Source organism: Carassius auratus, unplaced genomic scaffold (genome assembly GCF_003368295.1).
Source record: "Carassius auratus strain Wakin unplaced genomic scaffold, ASM336829v1 scaf_tig00001591, whole genome shotgun sequence".
Lineage (NCBI taxonomy): Eukaryota > Metazoa > Chordata > Actinopteri > Cypriniformes > Cyprinidae > Carassius > Carassius auratus.
The window spans coordinates 1,464,380-1,484,286 of record NW_020523372.1 but is presented as its reverse complement, the minus strand read 5'-3'; the positions used below and the strand labels follow the sequence as shown (position 1 = coordinate 1,484,286).

The 19,907-nt window shown below is 35.3% G+C and overlaps 2 protein-coding genes across 3 annotated transcripts in view; both read left to right on the top strand.

The window, feature by feature from the left end:
* LOC113069393 (mitogen-activated protein kinase 14B) overlaps positions 1 to 14,356 on the top strand; it is a 28,161-nt gene extending 13,805 nt beyond the window's left edge. Inside the window, exons 4-12 of one of the 2 annotated variants that reach the window (XM_026242467.1) lie at positions 583 to 694; positions 1,146 to 1,175; positions 2,905 to 2,952; positions 3,156 to 3,270; positions 4,848 to 4,919; positions 8,887 to 8,966; positions 11,037 to 11,115; positions 11,943 to 12,116; positions 12,198 to 14,356. In XM_026242467.1, coding sequence (XP_026098252.1) covers positions 583 to 694; positions 1,146 to 1,175; positions 2,905 to 2,952; positions 3,156 to 3,270; positions 4,848 to 4,919; positions 8,887 to 8,966; positions 11,037 to 11,115; positions 11,943 to 12,116; positions 12,198 to 12,265 — 778 coding nt within the window. In that variant the 3' untranslated portion in view covers positions 12,266 to 14,356. Of the gene's footprint in view, positions 1 to 582; positions 695 to 1,145; positions 1,176 to 2,904; positions 2,953 to 3,155; positions 3,271 to 4,847; positions 4,920 to 8,886; positions 8,967 to 9,410; positions 9,491 to 11,036; positions 11,116 to 11,942; positions 12,117 to 12,197 lie in introns of both variants that reach the window. The other variant, XM_026242466.1, reaches the window with a different exon arrangement.
* Positions 14,357 to 15,620: 1,264 nt separating this feature from the next.
* Positions 15,621 to 19,907, top strand: part of srpk1b (SRSF protein kinase 1b) — a 37,157-nt gene continuing 32,870 nt past the window's right edge. The window contains exons 1-2 of the mRNA XM_026242462.1: positions 15,621 to 15,741; positions 16,630 to 16,684. Coding sequence (XP_026098247.1) covers positions 15,729 to 15,741; positions 16,630 to 16,684 — 68 coding nt within the window. The 5' untranslated portion in view covers positions 15,621 to 15,728. The remainder of the gene's footprint in view (positions 15,742 to 16,629; positions 16,685 to 19,907) is intronic.

Genomic DNA, 19,907 nt, shown 5'->3' with positions numbered 1-19,907 from the left:
GCTAGCTGTCATTCTGGACTAGCGATCCACTGAATTTATTGATATTTTTTTACCCAAATACCAGGATCAATATTGAAGCCTCTCTGTCTCATAGTTTTTAATCTGGAGTGGGGCTGGTAAAGAGGAAACCGTATTAAAGAACAGTATTAAGATTGGCTGCTTTAGAACATTGATTTTGAAACTTGTAAATCCATTAGAATCATTAGAAGACAGAATATTGATTCATATATGAAGAGATTTTCAAGTGCACCTCTAGTTTTCTCTTCCTCTTCTCTAAAGCAGTGCAGCATGGCCCCGCCCCCTTTGCTGTGATCATGTGATGTCACAAACCCGTGAAGTAACTTCTTGTAGTCCCTACGCATTGAACTTTCAGCTTCATAACTTTGCAGATATTGTTTATGCTCAAACACCAACATTACACACTAACTAATGTGGACCGTATAAAGTTGACATAAAAACTGATATCTCTAAAACATTTTAGCCTTAAATCAGAAATTGTTTTTTGGCTGAATAATCTTGGTTACCAGAATTTGGTTGCACCACTTAACAGGACTGATGGGTTAATGCTGTACTGTTTAACAGGTATCTGGTGACCCACCTCATGGGAGCAGACCTCAATAATATCGTCAAGTGCCAGAAGCTGACAGATGATCACGTCCAGTTCCTCATTTATCAGATCCTGCGAGGCCTGAAGGTTAGGCCCAACTCACTGTTTTCACTTCCACTTGGTTTTAATTGCTCAATGTAATGGGGGCCTAAATTAATATTTATAATAAGATCTGCCTCTATCCAATCAACAAGCGATGGACAGAAATTACCCCCCTACTATTTTATCGTGTTCAATAATCTTTTTCTCTCTGATATGTCACAACACAGAAAACCTGTCATGTTACTTTGTGACCTTAAGTTAACCTTTTTTTTTCTTTTTATGCTTCATCATTCACTGCACAATTGCTATAGTTCACTCTCTCTGATGTTAAAGTAAAAGATTGTGTAGAATGCTGTGTTAGTAGTGTATGAGCTAGAGTATGAAGGACTGTGTTGATTTGAAGTGTGCTCCACTTAGACGTCTGGTCTTCAAGTGACTGCTTCTCATTGATCTCTGTATTTGACTGAAGTGAGTTCATCTGTCTTTCTCTCTGCAGTATATTCACTCAGCAGACATCATCCACAGAGTGAGTAGACCACACTTTCTGTTCATTACATCATTTATTTATGAGCAGTGTGGGGTTATTACTTTTAAAATAGTCTCTGGTGTTGTTTCAGTGTCATATTTTTTAATCTAATTTTTATAATCCAGATATTTTATTAAATATTAAAGTTTTTATGCCAGTATTTTATAACACCTTTCATAATAAAATATTTAGAGTCCTTACTTTATAAATTCACTTCAGTGTTTAATTTTATTCAATTTTATGCTGAATCACTTAAAAAAATAGTTCAATCAAAAATGAGAATTTGTTGAAAATTACTCACCCTCAGTCATGTCCGTAGCCAGGCTTTGAAAATTAGTGAGGTCCAGGGGGTTAAATTAATAACCCCCTTATTATAGAATTGTGCTATAATAACCCCTATAAATACAACTTAATTATATACGTTACTCTAACACTTGAAAAGAGACAGAAATGTAGATGTTTTTAGAGGGATGCTCATTTTTAAATTATACCCCATTTATTGCATAAAAAATTTGTAATTTATAATTTTATCAGTTATTTATTATTCATGCACCAATACATATTACTCACCAAACGTGTTATTTTCGGATAGTCAAGATTATAAAAGACAACACCTGCCAGTCAGTTCCAGTGGTGCAGAAGGTAAAGGGTGACACATATATTTTAACATGTTCGACCCGGGTTCGAATCTGCCTTTTTGGCAATTTTTTTTTTCAAATTTCAGATCACATCAGAAAAGCATTTATTTTAAATGAAAATAAAATTAAGTAGATAATCAAAAAGTTAAGGGTAGATGTAGGGAGGGCTTTATTGTCCAGTAAGGTGGCATCCATTAAATTAGACTCAATAAGTTATTATTTCATAATGTACTACAATACTGAGGTGCAGGTTATTGCCACTATTTGCAGTAAGTAGTATAAATAGCAGAAAATCCTGCTATTTTAACATAGTATAAATATAATCTATAGATATTTGCACTTAGTGTAAATAGCCACTGCATTTTTTGATTACTGGCAGACAAATTTCGGCGATGCTATGTTGCCAGATGTTGCTATAAAAATAAACAGAAACTTATAAATAAATAAAATAAACCAAAATTATTTCATATATTTTGGAAATTAGATAAGATAAAGTTATCGCTGATCCTACAACGCAACTTCCCACTTTATTAACTTTCTAAAGTGTCAAATTAAGGGGAAATAATAGCTGGATCTGGCAACAGCGTCTCACGCTCTCATTCGCTCACAACTAACTGTAAACTCGTTCACTTCAGAAGCGTCTCCCAGCGTTTGTTTTCATACCATGGACACTGAATCATACATCCAGACATTCATATGAGGAGTTTAGCTGCAAATTATTCAATCAGAGAACAAATTTATTTTCGAACATGACAAATTTACCGAGGTCCTCATAGCTGGCTACGGCCATTCCCTCAGGCCAACCAAGATGTAGATGAGTTTGTTTCTTAATCAGAACATATTTAGAGAAATGTACAATTCCGTCACTTGCTCACCAGTGGATCCACTGCAGTGAATGGGTGCCGTCAGAATGAGAGTCCAAACGTATTGATCACAGTAATCCACACCACTCCAGTCTTATCCAGTTTTATTGCAGGTTTTGCACAGATCTGGTTTTACGGTCTCCTCTGCCCTTTGTATGAAAACATTATGAAAAGTCAAAGTAATTCTGACTTATATTATCTATCTGTTCATCTTTTCCCATAATACAGGATCTTAAACCCGGTAACTTGGCTGTAAACGAAGACTGTGAACTTAAGGTGAGAGCGAGCTTGCACTGATTGCCAAGATCTCTGCCATCATCATCATCATCTGATGCTTTTTCCACTGTGACATCTGTTATTATTATCTTCTGTTGACCAACCGTGGGTTTATAGTCGGGCAAACACTGAGGCACACAGTGTAATATGAGTGCTGATAAGTGTAGTTTAAGGCTAATGCTTACTCTGGTATCTGTGCTCAGATTCTGGACTTTGGGCTGGCCCGGCTGACTGATGATGAAATGACGGGATACGTTGCCACCCGATGGTACCGTGCCCCAGAGATCATGCTCAACTGGATGCACTACAACATGACAGGTCAGAAACTGCATTCACAAATCACTTCACTGGTTAAAAAAGATGGAAATAATGCAGGATGGGATTTTATATTATTCATGAGGATATGATTGAATGTTTATGGGCAGTGTTATTGGTTGTATTATTTTTATTTTTTGTATTATTTTGCTCATGCAGTCTTAATCACATTAGCAAAAATGCTTATACTTTATACCACAATATTGCATATGTAGTTTTATTGGGTAAATTCTTATTGATCAATTTCTTGATTCACATTGATACATTTTCTGCACAGCTAGGAATTTTTTTGTATGTTTGTAGATTATATTACAGATGCATATCGTCTTATTTTAGACTAGTTAATAGTCTAAGTTTGGGAGAAAATTATTTCTGGTTGGGATAAAAACTTGAAATTGTTAAATCAGTTAATTAATAAATAGGGCTTTGCAAAAAATCGAATGCGATTTTCATGCACATCTCATCAGTAAAGACGCTCCTTTAATTAGAAGTATTATCTCCAGCACGTGTGTTCAGATCAGGGTTGCCAGGTTTTCACAACAAATCCTGCCCAGTTGCTTCTCAAAACTAGTCCAAAACGATTCCAGGAGGTTCCCAGATAAAAAAAAATATTGTTTCCCAGGGTTAAAATATATATATATATATATATATATATATATATATATATATATATATATATATATATATATATATATATATATATATATATATATATATATATATTAAAAAAAAGTATTTTAAAATAGTTTTAAAATAGTTTTAGACTAGTTTTGAGAAACAACTGGGCAGGATTTGTTGTGAAAACCTGGCAACCATGATCTGAAACGCACGTGCTGGAGATATACTTTTAATTACAGGAGCGTCTTTACTGATGAGATGTGCATGAAAATCGCATTCAATTTTTTGCAAAGCCCTATTTATAAATTATTAGGTATGCAACTTTGTAATAACTTGTGGAAATAAGAAATGTTGCCTTTGAAGTTCTAATTGACTGAAACTACAAAAATGAAAGCGTATAAATTATATAATGCCATTTGAATAATAGTATAAGAATAGTTGAAAATTAATGCACATTGCAGCTGATTCACCTTACATTTGGATATTTCTTAATAATGCAATGTTCCATTGTCCATTATTCCCCACCTGTGTGTTTTTTTGGTTTTGTTTTCTTGTTAAAATAAAATTCACTGATGAATTTTACACGGTAGGACTAGGGGCATTTAAAGGCATAGTTCACCCAAAAATGATTCGTTCCAAACCTGTATGGAAAAGTTGAACACAAAAGGAGATATTTTGACAGTTGTTGGCCCCCATTGACTTCCATATTATGGAAAGAAATACTATGAACGTCAGTGTGCACAATAAACTGTTTGAATACCCTCATTCTTCAAAATTTCTACGTTTGTGTTCAACATAAGAAAGAAACTCTCACAGGTTTAGAACAACGTGAGGATGAGTAAATTATAACAACTTACATTTTGGGGTGAACTATCCCTTTAAGAAAACGGATATTGTTTTGTCTTTAACAGAGTGTATGTTGCTTCAGTGAATGAGAAGAGGGTTTGTGTTTTGTGTTGTAGTGGACATCTGGTCGGTGGGCTGCATAATGGCTGAGCTCCTCACAGGACGGACCCTGTTTCCCGGCACTGATCGTATCCTTTCCCCTTCATTCAACCCCTGCCCCAAATCTCTCTTTCTGGAAATACCCTTTAGATGTTTGCCATTTTTGGCATGCATTGCCCGATCCCTCCCTCCCTCTTTGCAAGTGTGAAAAAGACACCTACGCATGTCAGCCGGATCTAATTCATAGAGAGGCAGCGATCCTGAGAGGAATGAGTCAGCTAGAGTCGTTCCCGCTGCCTCCCACTGAGTCACACTGCCTGATGGTCCTGTTGACAAAAAACATGAACTTAGCTTGGTCTTAAAGGACAAAGCACAGCGTTCGCCGCTCTGGGAATCTTAATGATTTGCTGCTTCTGTTCTAGTGAGCGGAGGTCGTCGAATCAAACCCACTGTGAAAAACACAACACGCTCATACATTACATTCAGAACACGTTAAACAGGGTCCTGGCCTTTCGAGGGAGGAAGTGTGATCTGCATTTCAAGGAAGCCTGTGAAAAACTAGATTAGGATAAAGTAGTTGTTTGGTTGCCAAGACATGCAGATTATCAGCTTGCTTTGTGCATTTGTCTTTTTGTGTGTGTTTGTCTCCAGCTTGGGTTTAACAGAAAACCACTGATCTATATAATGACGGGATGGTTACACTTTATTTTAAGGTGTTCTTGTTACAGTGTAATTAAGGACTGAGTAATATTAATGAACTACATGCACTAACTATATGATTAGTGTTAAGATGAGGTTTTAGTTTAGGGATAATTGCATGTAATTATGCATAATTTATTGTAATTATAATAGTAAGTACATATAACGTGTAATTGGGACACCTTAAAATAAAATGTTACCGACTCATTGCATTCTAAACTGCCTATAGACTAGATACCACCCGAAGTGCTTAAGTGGCCAAATTATTATTCCCTAACAGCAGAGGGCATCACTGACTGACAGGGATATAACCTTGACCTTAAAGGGATAGTTCACCCAAAAGGGAAAGTTCTGTCATTATTACTCACCCTCATGTCGTTCCAAACCCGTAAGACCTTCATTCATCTCCGGAACACAAATTAAGATATTTTTGATGAAATCTGAGAGCTCTCTGACTCTCCCATAGACAGCAATGTAATTATCACGATCAAGGCTCAGAAATATAGCAAGGAGATCATTCAGATAATCCATGTGTCATCAGTGGTTCAACCATAATTGTATGAAGCTTCAAGAATAGTTTTGTGCACAAAGAAAACAAAGATAAAGACTTTATTCAAGAAAGCGCCATTTTGGAGACAACGTATGCTGTTCTGTGTCAGCAGCACCGTACACAGATACGCTGTTTACGCTCTGATCTAAACATTGTTTATGTATGTGATGCTCTTCAAAACTGTACTTTAGGGTGATGCTGTACACTGATGACTTGGGTAACATATCCAACATAATGGATGGTTTCTTTTCATACATAATTATGCATTAAACATAAACACACATCTGGTATTAGTGTCAGAAATAGATTAAAATACTTTATTTTTCAGACTATAAGTCACACCTGAGTATAAATCGCATCAGTCCTAAAATACGTCATGACGAGGAAAAACTGTAAGTTGCATTTATTTAGAACCTAGAACCAAGAGAAAACATTACCATCTACAGCCGCGAGAGGCCTGTAGACGGTTCATGTCAAATTAATTTTGATAAATAAGTCGCACCTGACTATAAGTCGCAGGACCAGCCAAACTATGAAAAAAGTGTGACTTATAGTCCGAAAAATACGGTAGATAAGATACAAGCATCTGGTACTATATTGCACTACATTGTCTTGAAATTCAAAGGTTACCATGCATTATCGTGGAAATTAAGCTTAATGTTTTAAATCCTTAGCTTATGTACTCAGCGTTACTTTTCTGAAAAAGTTATGATGCGTGTGTTTTATTTCCCGATTAAGCAACATCTACTTCATACTCTTTTAAGATCGCCCACATTCTGTGGCATTTCACTATGTAGGAGAAATGTTATGTATACATTGAATTATTAATTTAATCAATTAATTTTGAATCAAACTTCATGCTTCAAATTGCATGCTGTTAACACGCTTAAGACGTTTGCATTTGTAAGAATGTGCTTCTGATATAAAAATGCTGACTCTTTATGTATTTTTCTCATAAAAAATATAAAATTTCCTATTAACTCAGTAGAATGTTTGGAATACTAGGAAATTCCAATATGGCAGCTCGGTGGTGTCAGGAGTAGTGTTGTCAAACGATTAATCGCGATTTATTTGCCTTTTTTTTGTTTGTCGTTTTTGGAGCATGACAGCCCCTGAGCCATTTACTTTCATTGTAAAAAAAATGAGCAGCTTATAATTTCTCCAAAATATCTCTTTTAGTGTCTTGAACAGCATGAGAGTGAGTAAATGAAAATTTTGGGCTACACTATGCCTTTAAATCCACACACAAAAAAATATTTTAAAGTGTGCACACACAGTATGCTTTGAAGCACTAAGTCTTGCATGTAATTGCTGAATGTTGACTTGCAGCATTTAAGCATGTTTCTGACTGCATGAATTAACTACCCTAATCTGTCATCTACTTGCTTGCAAACACTGTTCAGCCAACTTTTGACTTCTCTTTTTTCATGATTGTGATTTTTATTAGCATCCGCCAATCTTTGCAAGATTTGAACAGAAGTCCGTGTGGATCTGCACATGAGTGTAGAACTAGGCCACTTTGATGCAGCTCACACCTGCATGTCACATTCACGTGTTGAACATATTCTTACTTTTTCACTGACTGCATTTACAGGCATAGGAATATTCCTATATTAATCAGAATTTGATCATATTCTGATTATGCTAGCGGACATGTTTCGATCATGGAAGAATATTACAGTTTTATAAACAATGTAAATGCATTAAGTGTAACAAGGTTAAGCCAATATTTTGGTTTGTAGAAATCTGCATGAATTCATAAAAATTTTGGATCGTGTAAAAATAAAACAAATCTAATTATATATTTTGCTTTTATGTGTTATATCTTGATGAAAGGTAATTCTCGGTGATATTACTGTAGGGTTCTGAAAAAATAATTGATGAAATACACTTTTGAAGATAGGAATTATTATTATTATTATTTTTTATTTTTTTATTAAGTCTCTTCTGTAAACCAGTGTTAATTTTGACAGGCATTTTTGACTTATCTTGACACGAAAATGCTTAATAGTCTTATTCACATTTTAGTCATTTGAGTCTTTAATAGTTTACCAACAAAAGTAATTGAATTTTTTTTCTCAACGTTTTTTCATTACTTTTTCGTCACATTGTAATCACAGACATTTATTTTGGTAGCTACTTTATATTTAGTCTTCAAACTAAAAGTCACAAATTCTTCAGACCAAAATCAATTAAGCTTATGAGAAACTTGAATCAAGGATTGAATTTGGGAAAACTTGAATAAATTATGATGTCTTTTTTGGTCTTGTTGACAATTAATGTTCTTGTTAACGGAGACACGGCATACATTTCGTCATCATTTTTTATCATCAGATATTAGTTTTAGCTCGTCAACGTTCGTCTTGGTCACAGAAGAACTATTCGTTCACGAATATTTTTCGTAGTCGTCTTCATTGAACAATAAGTTTCTGAGAATATTAGCTTAATCCAAATATGAACCGCAATCAGTAGATTTGCGTGCAAATGTGGTCAGTGTCATGTTCACATCTGTCTGACACACTGTTGCATTAAGTCAGATTTTGTCTTCTGCAAGTGTACTTCAGTCAGGTAAGTTTGCTAGCTTACATCTGCTCTGCCAACTACCTGAGAAGTGTTGTGAGCTCCATGCATTGTTTTTGCAGAGTGCATGTCACTCAACCAATCATGGCTCAGTTTTATTTCTCCCTTTGTGCCGTTTTTATTCTTTTGTTAAAACAAAATTATTACTGTTTTTGTTTTCCTTTTCCCCAGTCCCTGCTTTCATAGTCACCCCGTTCCCTGCATTTTCCTTTATTTTGCTTTTAAAGATATTGATCAGTTGAAGCTTATCTTGATGCTCGTCGGACCCCCAGAGCCAGAGCTCTTGATGAAAATCTCTTCAGAGTCTGTGAGTTTGACTCTCTCCGAGTCCTAATGCCGACATGGCTATCCTTTCTGCTTGCTTCAGTCACTCATGTCGCATCATTTTTTCCCCTTGCTTACTCACTTGCATGAACTACTACTTATGCAATCATCTTAAAATAGACCGTAGTAGTCAGATTGCTGGCAGATGATTTTGCAAAATCAGCCCACGCTTAAGGATGTAAAGCAATGCTCGCTCTTCTGCGTCCGGCACTTCCTGTGTCTTTATCAACACTAGACTGATTCACATGGGATGCGTGGGTCTTATCTAACATATGTGTTGCTCCTCCTCTTCTTCCTGTCCTGTTTTCCCCTTCTCGGCAACAAGCCGCAATGTAAAGCAAACCGATTGCTCGCATTGTTTTCCTGTTTTCCCACTCATATTTGTGAGTGTATTTTATCGTACACCCCTTGACCTGGGTTCCCCAAGATATAAACCAGCTTCAGCAGATAATGCGCCTGACGGGAACCCCGCCGACCTCTCTAATAAGCAGGATGCCGAGCCACGAGGTGAGAATGTGGCAGAAAATCCTCCAGACACGGGCCGCTCTGAGACGAGTGACTAGGTTTCCCCATGTGACTCTTTTCTATTTGCATTGGTCTTTTTTTTTTCAAACCCCTCTCAACCTCCCTCTTTTCCAACTACTGCCTGCTTTTCGTTTGCAGCACGTCTGACCTAATTTCCAGCCACTGCAGTTTTAGGGTTTACAGTGAGTTCAGACTGCTTGAGCTCTAACATACTACAGTGAATGTTTCGTGCAGTAAACTAAAGCCTTGTTTGTTTAACCTGCAGTCGCTCTGGTGCCTATTATTTGAGGTCAAGATAGAGATTAACATTCCAGAAGAAATATAATGTTTCTGGAAGAACAGACATTGGCCCAAAAAACATTGTCACATTTTAACAGTGTGAAGACCATTGCATTAGATATAAAATATCAATGGCATTTATATACTTATGTGACCCTGGATCATAATATACACTGGATGGGTCAAAATGATAGATTTTTCTTTTATGCCAAAAATCATTAGGATATCAAGTAAAGTGTTCCATGAAGATATTTTGTAAATTTCCTACCATAAATTAATTTCTGATTAGTAATGTGCATTGCTAAGGACTTCATTTGGACAACTTTAAAGGCAGTTTTTGCTCAATATTTAGATTAATTTTTTTAAATAGTTGTATTTCGGCTGAATGTTGTCCTATTCTAACAAACCATACATCAATGGAAAGCTTAGTTATTCATCTCTCATATAATGTCTAAATCTCAATTTAAAAAAATGACCCTTATGACAGGTTTTGTCGTCCAGGGTCACATATGGATTCATTTTGCACTAAATAATTTAAGCTAAGATAATTCTTAATCTCAACAGAGCGCTGCAGAGATGACAGATTTTTGTAGGCCAGGCTTGAAGTTTCCCTCGACAAAAACCCAATGATTATTGCTGAAAATAAGCTTTGTGACCGACAATAGTTTATTATTGTTAAATGTTTTGTTTATAATCTTTACAAATGAAGCTTTAAATACAATCAGAAGTAAAAATCAAAATGAACTTCACCAAAAATACATGACATCACCACCATTAAACCCTTTCAGTCTTCGTTTTAGAAACATTTGCTCTGAAAGTTGAGTAGATGGCGTTTAAAGCCGTTGAGAGCCTCTGTAGTCCCATCAACCACCTTTTTTAAGCCGAGGACAAATTCACAGGGTTTTACTGATGGATTTCATGTTGAAGAGTAAATCCTTTAAATATCTTGATCTTGTATAAACCCAATAATTACGTATCATTTTGACCTTATTTCAGCCATTTATCCAGAAGCCATTTAAAAAAAAAAGACAGTGGCTTCAGGACGATGGATCCATGAGTGCTAACATGCTCATTTGTTTCACATGTTTTTGTCTACAGAAATATGTCATCCGTGCAGCACTCTAGATTTTCACGTTTTTTTCTTTGCTGTCTTTGCTCTTCTTTGTCCTGGATTTAGTCCTTATTTTGACTATAATTCCTTATTTTAATAATTATATGTTATCCTTTAATGTTTTTTTTTAATCAACAGGCCAGGAACTACATCAATTCTCTTCCTTATATGCCCAAGAGGAACTTCGCAGATGTGTTTGTTGGGGCAAACCCAATGGGTAACAATTCTGGCTTTATTTCCCATCACCTAGACCTCTTTCAGAACCGGCCAGAAGAAGAGCTGAGCAATAACACTGAATTACTGTTTAATTAAATCATTTATTATTTCTAGTCAGAAATCATGAAGTTAATAACAATTATATCATTTTTGACAGCCTTCGTTTATAACTTCTATAAATAAGTCTGATTTTTATTTTAAACTTTTATATTAAATATAAAAAATAAAGGAAATGTATATATATATATATATAATACTACATTAATTTGATCAGTGACAGTAAAATTGTATAAATAATTTTCTTAAAAATAAGCAACTTTCTATTTAAACTATTTTCAACATTGATGATGATAATAATAAATGTAATAATATTTTTTTTTTTAAATCATCATATACTGTTTTCTGAAGGATCATGTGACCCTGAAGACTGGAGTAATGTTGATGAAAATTCAGCTTTGCATCAAAGAATAAATTATATTTGAAAACATATTCAAATAGAAAACAGTTTCTTTACATTATAATAATATTTAAAAATATTACTGTTTACAGTATTTTTGGTCAAAAAAAAAATGCTGCCTTGTTTTGCATAAACCATTCAAAACCATTAGTAAAAATGATAAGTCTACAAAAATATTTGTTTAATTAGTTTTTTTTTGTAAAGTGAGAGTATATAAGCTTTAAAAAAATAAAAAATGATAATATCATTTAATAGTTTTACAAAAACATGTTTTCATAATGTCACAATATTTTCTCACACAGTATAAATTGCTTGCATAGTTAGCTGCGAATATAAGTTTTTGAGGCCCTGCCCTGCGTTATCTGTTTCAGCTGTGGACCTGCTGGAGAAGATGCTGGTTCTGGACACAGATAAACGGATAACCGCGTCGCAGGCTCTCGCGCACCCGTACTTCTCCCAGTACCACGACCCGGACGACGAGCCCGAGGCAGAGCCCTACGACCAGAGCTTCGAGAGCCGCGACCTGGACATCGAAGAGTGGAAACGTGAGCCTGCGCTGCTTCGCTCTGCCATGCAACAGTTGTGCTTGTCATCAGCGCTTTTTAACAGACGGTGTGTGTCCGCAGGGCTCACGTATGAAGAGGTGATCAGCTTCGAGCCTCCCGTGTTCGACGGAGACGAGATGGAGTCGTGAAGGCCGCTCCACCTCCAGGACCTTCATCCAGACAGGAAAAGGACATTCAAGTGCCTGCCATCATCCAGTGCTGGCTTCCTCGTGATCTGAGACCGCTCATCCATGCCTTCATACACACTCTGTCAAATAAGGGGGAAGAAAAAACATGCAAACTTTTAAAACAGGACAGAGAGAATGGAAGGCTTTGTGTCCTGTAGGTTAAAGCTCACATAATGTCTTCATTTACTTGCCTCGTGTTTTCTAAACCTGTGTGAGTTTCTTTCATCTGTTGAAGACAACAGAAGAGATTTTGAAGAATGTTGTTAACCAAACAGTTTCCGGTAGCCATTGACCTTCATAGTATTATTGGAAGTCAATGGCTATTGGCAACTGTTTAGTCACTCATACATGATTGGAACGACTTTTAGGGTGAGAAAATGACAACATTTTCAAATTTTGGGGTAACTGTCTCTTTAACGACTTTCTTGGACAGAATACACACAAACACACACACACACACACACACAAAAACAATCAGTCAAATTCAAAAGTGCATTTTAATCTCAAAGTTTCATATTCTTTCTTTGGGGAAGCAAGAAAATTACCTCCGGACTCCGCTTGTAGCCTACACAGTAGATAGAGGCCAGAAAAACTCAAGTACTGTCAGAATACTAAGTTTTAGATTTGTAAATAAAATGGCACTGCTGTACATAAATGACAACCAACAGTTCTCTTCAGTGTTTGCAGCCACGCGTCACAGAATGTGATCTGCATTATAAATAACAAACGAACGAGCTCAAGAGTGAAAGCTGTCTGCTAAAGAGAACGAAACGTTATTTAGTGCTCCGTGTAGAATGTAAACGGAAGAGTAAATCTAGACGTAGTGTTCTTCTGTCGGTCTCTGACAATAATAGATCACACCAACACAATTCATGCTCTTTAAATGAATGAATGCAGATATGCTTGTCCTGAAAATTTATTGGGAAATATAAAAAAAGAAATATGTGGTGAGTCAGTGCTAAAGTGAGAATATAAAATTACTCACAACTTTTTTACATATAAAATATTACGGGTGAATCTCACGAAACCTCTCCAGAACATGGCCAGATCATAATCAACTACAAAATCAGAAGAAAATTGTATTTTAAATATAGAGAAAAATGTTTTGCATAAAGTTAATAATTATGTTTTAACAATCACTAATTGTTTTTTACATTGTTATTTATATATTAATGATTTGTTCCGTACTAACATACATTACCATAATGCAGAAAAATGAAATCAATTCTCATTTCTGTATATTTGTTGTACGTTTTTTTTTTTTTTTAATATATATATATTGATCTGAATTTAAAAATTGTAAATATAATCAAGTCAAAATGTCAAGGTAGATAGGCTAACTTTTCTTACTTTTTACTATCTGTAAAAATATTTTCGTTGTATTTCTGAGTTAGTGGTGAAATGCGGTTTGGACATGTTTTTGACTGGTTTTTGTGATTTACTCTTGTTAGCTGCCTGATTTTCTGCCAGTTCTTCAAATGCTTGCTGTTCTCTTCACTTGTTGAAGGAACTGATGCTTTAGCTACACTAGAGCATAGTTTCTCCCCTCTTTAATGTATTATTTATGTAAATTGGGAGAAATTGGTTTAAAATAGGGATCTAGTTGATTAACAGAACAGCTCCACGAGTGAGACAGTTGCATTATGGTCCACAATAAAATATAGTTCCCCTTTATTTTTGCTTGCACTGGGAAAGATGTTCAGCCAGACAGTTCATGTTTGCAAAAGTGAAAGAACCTGAGCCAATATTCAGCTTTTCTGTTCATCACGATGATCTTAATCTAACAGCCCAGACAGAAGAATGTCTCGTCAGATATGTGTTTTCTCAAGCACAGCCGGGCGTCTAACTTATTGTATCAGTTGTTAAGGATTATTTTTAAAGTGTTTTCTTTTTCACTGTATATCATCACTTGATTTTATGCAGCAATAAAATGATTTTCTGTGTTTAGCATGTATTATATGTGGGGGTTGTTGGTTTGTTTGTATGCACATTGAAAAATCACTAACCGTGTCAATCAGTGGTGCATCAAGCAGTAAAATCATTTAAACCTGGTTTATACTTCATTTTGTCGCATGGAATCCATTTTTCATGGAAAAGAAATTACTGTATGTCCTTTTTGTGCATTTAACCGGCTTTTCTTCATTCACACACAAGTTTTGTGGTCTGTGAACCTCCACTGCTGAACAGGAGTATGGGCAAATATTTTGCACAACACTCATTATTTGATATGTCTTTTGCGCAAAAAAGTAATAATGAAAAAAGGAATAATGTAAAGTTGCGTCAGTGCACACTATTTTTAGAAAAACACTGCCACCAAGTGGTAATTCCTCATAATACACGCTCAAAATGCCTGAAGTGTAAAATAATTTTGTTACATAATATGTAGGCTGTTGCAGATTACCGCAACCCACTCCGCAATTCTTAATTTATGAGTCACCATTTAGCTCAGTAAACTCATCAACGGAGTAAAATAATGTGATAGACCTGTAAAAAATGTATGCAGAGGAACATACAAGATAAGTCTTCAGTTAACTCATCACTTTTTGTCAGTTTGTGACAACATGCCCCAGTAGCAGAGCGTGCATGCTGGGATTGCATTGTGTAAATCCTTACAGGAAACTGCACTGATTGACAATGATTTGAGAAAAATAGCTGAATTATGAAATACTCTTAAACACACACAACATTGAATATATGTATATGGTGCTATACTTGTTCAAAAGTTACCTTTTTTTCTTATTGAAATGGATGTATTATATTTTAGTTTGATCACGTATTTCTATTTTTAAGGTAGTTAATTACATTTATGAAATAGCTATAATACATTTGTAATTTGTTTTGTTTTTTTTGAAAAGCATAGGTGGCAGATAATTGCTGAAGTAAAAAAAAAAAAAAAAAAGACCAAAAATGTTTAAGAAGTTGTTATAAAAATGAACAAAATACTAATTTTTTAAATTTGACATCAAATATTTAACAAAATATGTTTTACTCTAAAACTGCAGAGAAAATCAAAGACATACTTTTAAAGTTTTGTTCCAAATTTGAGGTTGATATCTTCAAAATGAGCTGTGTGTGTGTGTGTGTGTGGAGTGTGTTAATAAAGTACCAAAACCATTACCAAGAAAAACAATGACTGAACAGCACCAGACAGGGGGTTAACATGTATTAATGTATTTAAAATATATTTATACACTCAGAGTCTTGTCTGAATAGTCCCTTGTTCACCCCACAGCCTCGACTGTAGACTCAAAACCTTGTCTGTGTTGGGCTCGTGTAAGTGCACGTGATGATGATGTGGGTGTGACACACTGTAGCTCTGTTCAGTTCAGTTGTTGATGGGGGAAGTTTTTTGCGCAACTGCGCATGCGCGGACCGTTACATGTGAGTGACTGAGAGCACTTAGCCGCCGGTTCAGCACAGCAGCATGGAGAGGAAAGGTGAGCATCAAAACGAGCTAACTACTGTTCCCCACAACTACCTGTTGCAACAGCGTACATATAAACATAAGTAAACATAGCATCCAGTCTGAATCATATCTGTGTTGTGAACTTCGCGCTGCGAGATCTCCCAGTATGTGCTGATAGAGACAAAAGCCCATGTGTGTTTAGCTGCTGCTAACATAACAATACTGCGGCTATACAGCAACATCTACACAGTTTACCAGCAACGCGGACAATTGTTGTTTATGTAACGTTATGAGTCTTTTTTTAGCGTGCCTCTGATTGTAATCGCTGTTTGATGCAGTAGTTAACGTTATATAGATATTCATGTGTTTTCTTGCAGTCTCCTTGTGATCTTTAGCTAGCTGTTTTCTATCGTTTTCGTTCGACTTAAAGTATTACGATATGTTTATCATAAATGTGTTTTATTCTACTTGCATTGTTGTTTGTGTGTCAATAAAACGCTATCAGCATAAACTGATAAAGCCGCCCAAATCAATTTTGTTGACGATGGTTAATGTTACCGCCTATTTAACCGCCACATTACTGTACTGTAAAAGCATTATCAACTTTTATGGAATATGGGAAATATAATAATCTTTTTAAATATACCCTACTTATTTTCTGTTGTTTTGGGTCTAATCTATCGTTTTCGCTCATGAAGGTCACTAATTACACATTGTTGGATGTGTTTTAAGTACTTTAAACTATGATTTTACCAACTTTTGATAGTGGTTTTGTGGCGACGTAATGTCCTAATACTGGTCTTCAAACATAAAAGGTGTATTAATTTTATCTGTATTATAGATTAATAGGTTTAGTTTTTACCAAATAGTTTTTAAGAAGTGCCTAAATAAAACTCTTTACGTTATGTGTTTTTGACAGTACTTGCACTTCAGGCGAGGAAGAAAAGGACCAAAACCAAGAAACCCGGCAAAAAGTGAGTAAATTCGAGTGTGTACTCGGTTTATTGTTTGGTATGAAGTTGGAAAGGAGGTCTCAAAATGATTAAAAAACATAAGGTAGTGCTATAATAGTGGAAACAGTAGTTAAAATGTGCTCTATGGAGAGATTGTTTATCTTCAAAAAACTGCATCTCTATTTGAGCTTCATTAAAGGGATAGTTCACCCAAAAATGCAAATTTACATTATAGGTGTATGTGACTTTCTTTTTTCAGACGAATACAATCAGAGTTATATAAAAAATGTCCTGGCTCTTTAAAATGGCAGTAAATAGTGGTCGAGATTTTGAAGCTCAAAAACGTACATCCATCCATCATAAAAAGTGCTCTACACAGCTCCGGGGGGTTACCGAAGCGAATTCTGAAGTGAATCGATTTAAGAAAATTTGTCATGTGTGTCATGTGACACACAGCAGCAGGCTTAAGTTTTATTAATTTTGTTATTTTTTATTCAAAATTTTCCTAAATGTGTTAACTTTATTATGAAGTGTCTCGATTGTAGATACTTCATGGAGGGGTGAGATCTCTGACGGAAAATGTGATGTTTAATTAGTCCTTTTCAAATAATGTGTTTTTACTGCGTCATGCGCAATGTGGATACATCACATGTCAGCTGTGTGGACACTTGATCGGCAATACCGATTTCTTTATTTTAAACTGTTCTGATGAATCAATATTAATTCTTAAACCCTATGGTTCAATCTTTTTAGAGTCTGTCCTTTGCATCCAACTTCACCCTGGAGGCAAGGCTAATTTGTGTGTCAGTGTTGGATGGTTTTATTAGTATATGATTGGCTCAGAAAGTTACGATGCATAATTTGAACTTTCAGTGTTTTATTTTGATTAAAAGGTTAATTTCCCAAAAATAAAATTCTATCATTGTTTACTCGCCCTCATGTCGTTCCAAACATGTATGACAGGGCTATTCAATTAATTTCATCTGAGGGCCGGATCATAGAATAGAAAATTTGAAGGGGGCCATCCCAATCTCTATAAAATAAGTAATTACAAATGCATGTATATTTAGTAGTAAAATGAATTAATATTACCAACAGCAACTCTATGAAAGGTTTACATTTTTGTTGTCTGTCAATCAATAAAAAATTATAATAATAAAATTTACACATTTTCTGTAATTAATCATGACTAAATGATTATTAATATATGGTCATAATTTTACTAGAGATGTTCCGATACCCTTTTTCTCTTCCCGATACCGATTCCGATACCTGGGCTCAGGGTATCGGCCGATACCGAGTACTGATCCGATACCTGGGTGTATATCTGTATATACAGCTGTATATACTACTAGCCCTGTGTAAATTGCTAGAATTTTTTTATGGTGTGCTTCAGACAGATCCCTCAATAAAACATGAACAAATACATGGTGAACTACTGTATTTATTACAGTATTTTTATTATCTAACATGAATTTGACAGTATTATTTATTTTCTTATGCAAAAAAGAACTTCAAATGCAGCCAAAAATCTAACACCGCAAACTAAAAAAGGTATTTAAGTTTTACAATATAACTGTATAAAAAAAACTGCAACAAATAAGTCTAGGAATATAAAAAAAGATCTATTAATCAGATAATCTCTTTACAACAAAACAAGTAAAAAACAAGCAACCATCTAGGCATAATTATTATTATTATAGAGACGTATTATTATTACTGTAGGCTACAACAGTAGCTTTATATATTGTCAATTTACTCATGTAAACCAAACATTTATTTTAATGGGCTGCCATGAAGATCTTTGAGTGTCTGTGTTTATGATATGACAGTATTCTCAAATGAAACGGTAAATTCTCATGAAGTGACGGTTTATGCGTTCGTGTCCTCATGACACACAGCAGAGACTACAAAACAGCGAGCTCTCGCGCATCTGTGCCAGTCACCCACAGAGATGTAGATTTTGCGGGAGTAATATTTAAATAGTATTTTGCAGTTTAATATTCACAGACACTAGTATATATTCGGCTACTGTCTGGAGCCCTGCGTTTTGACTTACACGGAAGCGACTGAACGCAGTTGCCGGTACTGAATATACTCGAGAGTCTGTAACTACCGGTACTACAGAGACATACTGCTAACCACTGATCTATAATATAGTAGCGGCTTCACTGTCTTTTGGCAGTTTAGAATGTGATGAGTGATCCAGTCATATATAGATAAGGGCTGCTAACGCGTTTTCATTTCTTCTTCGCTGCTCTAAACAGGGGTTGCTTGTGGCAACACAGCACAACTTCCTGTGTTTTCAATGCATTTTGAGCAGCGAAGAAGAACCGTGCAGCGGTTAGGCAAAGCTTGCGGTCATAACTAGGTCTTTTTTAAGAAAATGGTATCGGATCGGTATATGGGTTCATGTACTCGCCGATGCCGATGCCAGAATTTGTTGTGGTATCGGAGATATTTCCGATACTAGTATCGGAATCGGAACAACTCTAAATTTTACCCTGCACCTTCAAATGAATGTTGAAACAACATAAAGATGGTATTTTGTACATATATATTTAATTACATCTCTTAACCAAGTCTCTTTATTACGAACACATTTTTGATAATACTGCTGATGATGTCTCTATTAAATGCATCTTCCTCTCAATTTTAGCCATTACAGTATAATAAAAAAAGTTATTTTATAAACTTTATCTAGGCTCTGATAAATATAACAAGTAAATGTAAAACAATCTTCACATAAACTATAAATTGTATATGCATAAACCATATATATTAATCTTTAATCAAGCTACAAAAGTTAATCAGCGACTAGAACAGTCAAGTGATTTCTTTTTCATTTCCGTGATTTCACAGACTTTAGCAAGTTTCACTTTAAAAAAAGCGCTGCCTCTTTAAAATCTGACGCGCATGATGCATATCTGAGTTTTCCCAACTCTTTACGATTACTCATTTAAGGCCGTGTTGACAAAATCACATGCATTTTGACATAATTGCATGTGTTTTTGTTGTTTGAAGTGCTATTGGCGCATTTGTCCTAAGCGGCTAGCCAGCATATGCGTTCAGCCGAACGTGCAGACATTTAAACTAATGTTACCGGTATAGCATTACTGCATTTGATAATCACCTTCATCCAGTCTGCGTTATTTCTCGAAATACGTTATGACCAATAACTTTCTCTTTATATTCGTTTAAACTAGAGTTAACTGCCTTAACTCCCTTACACAACCGCTTGTCA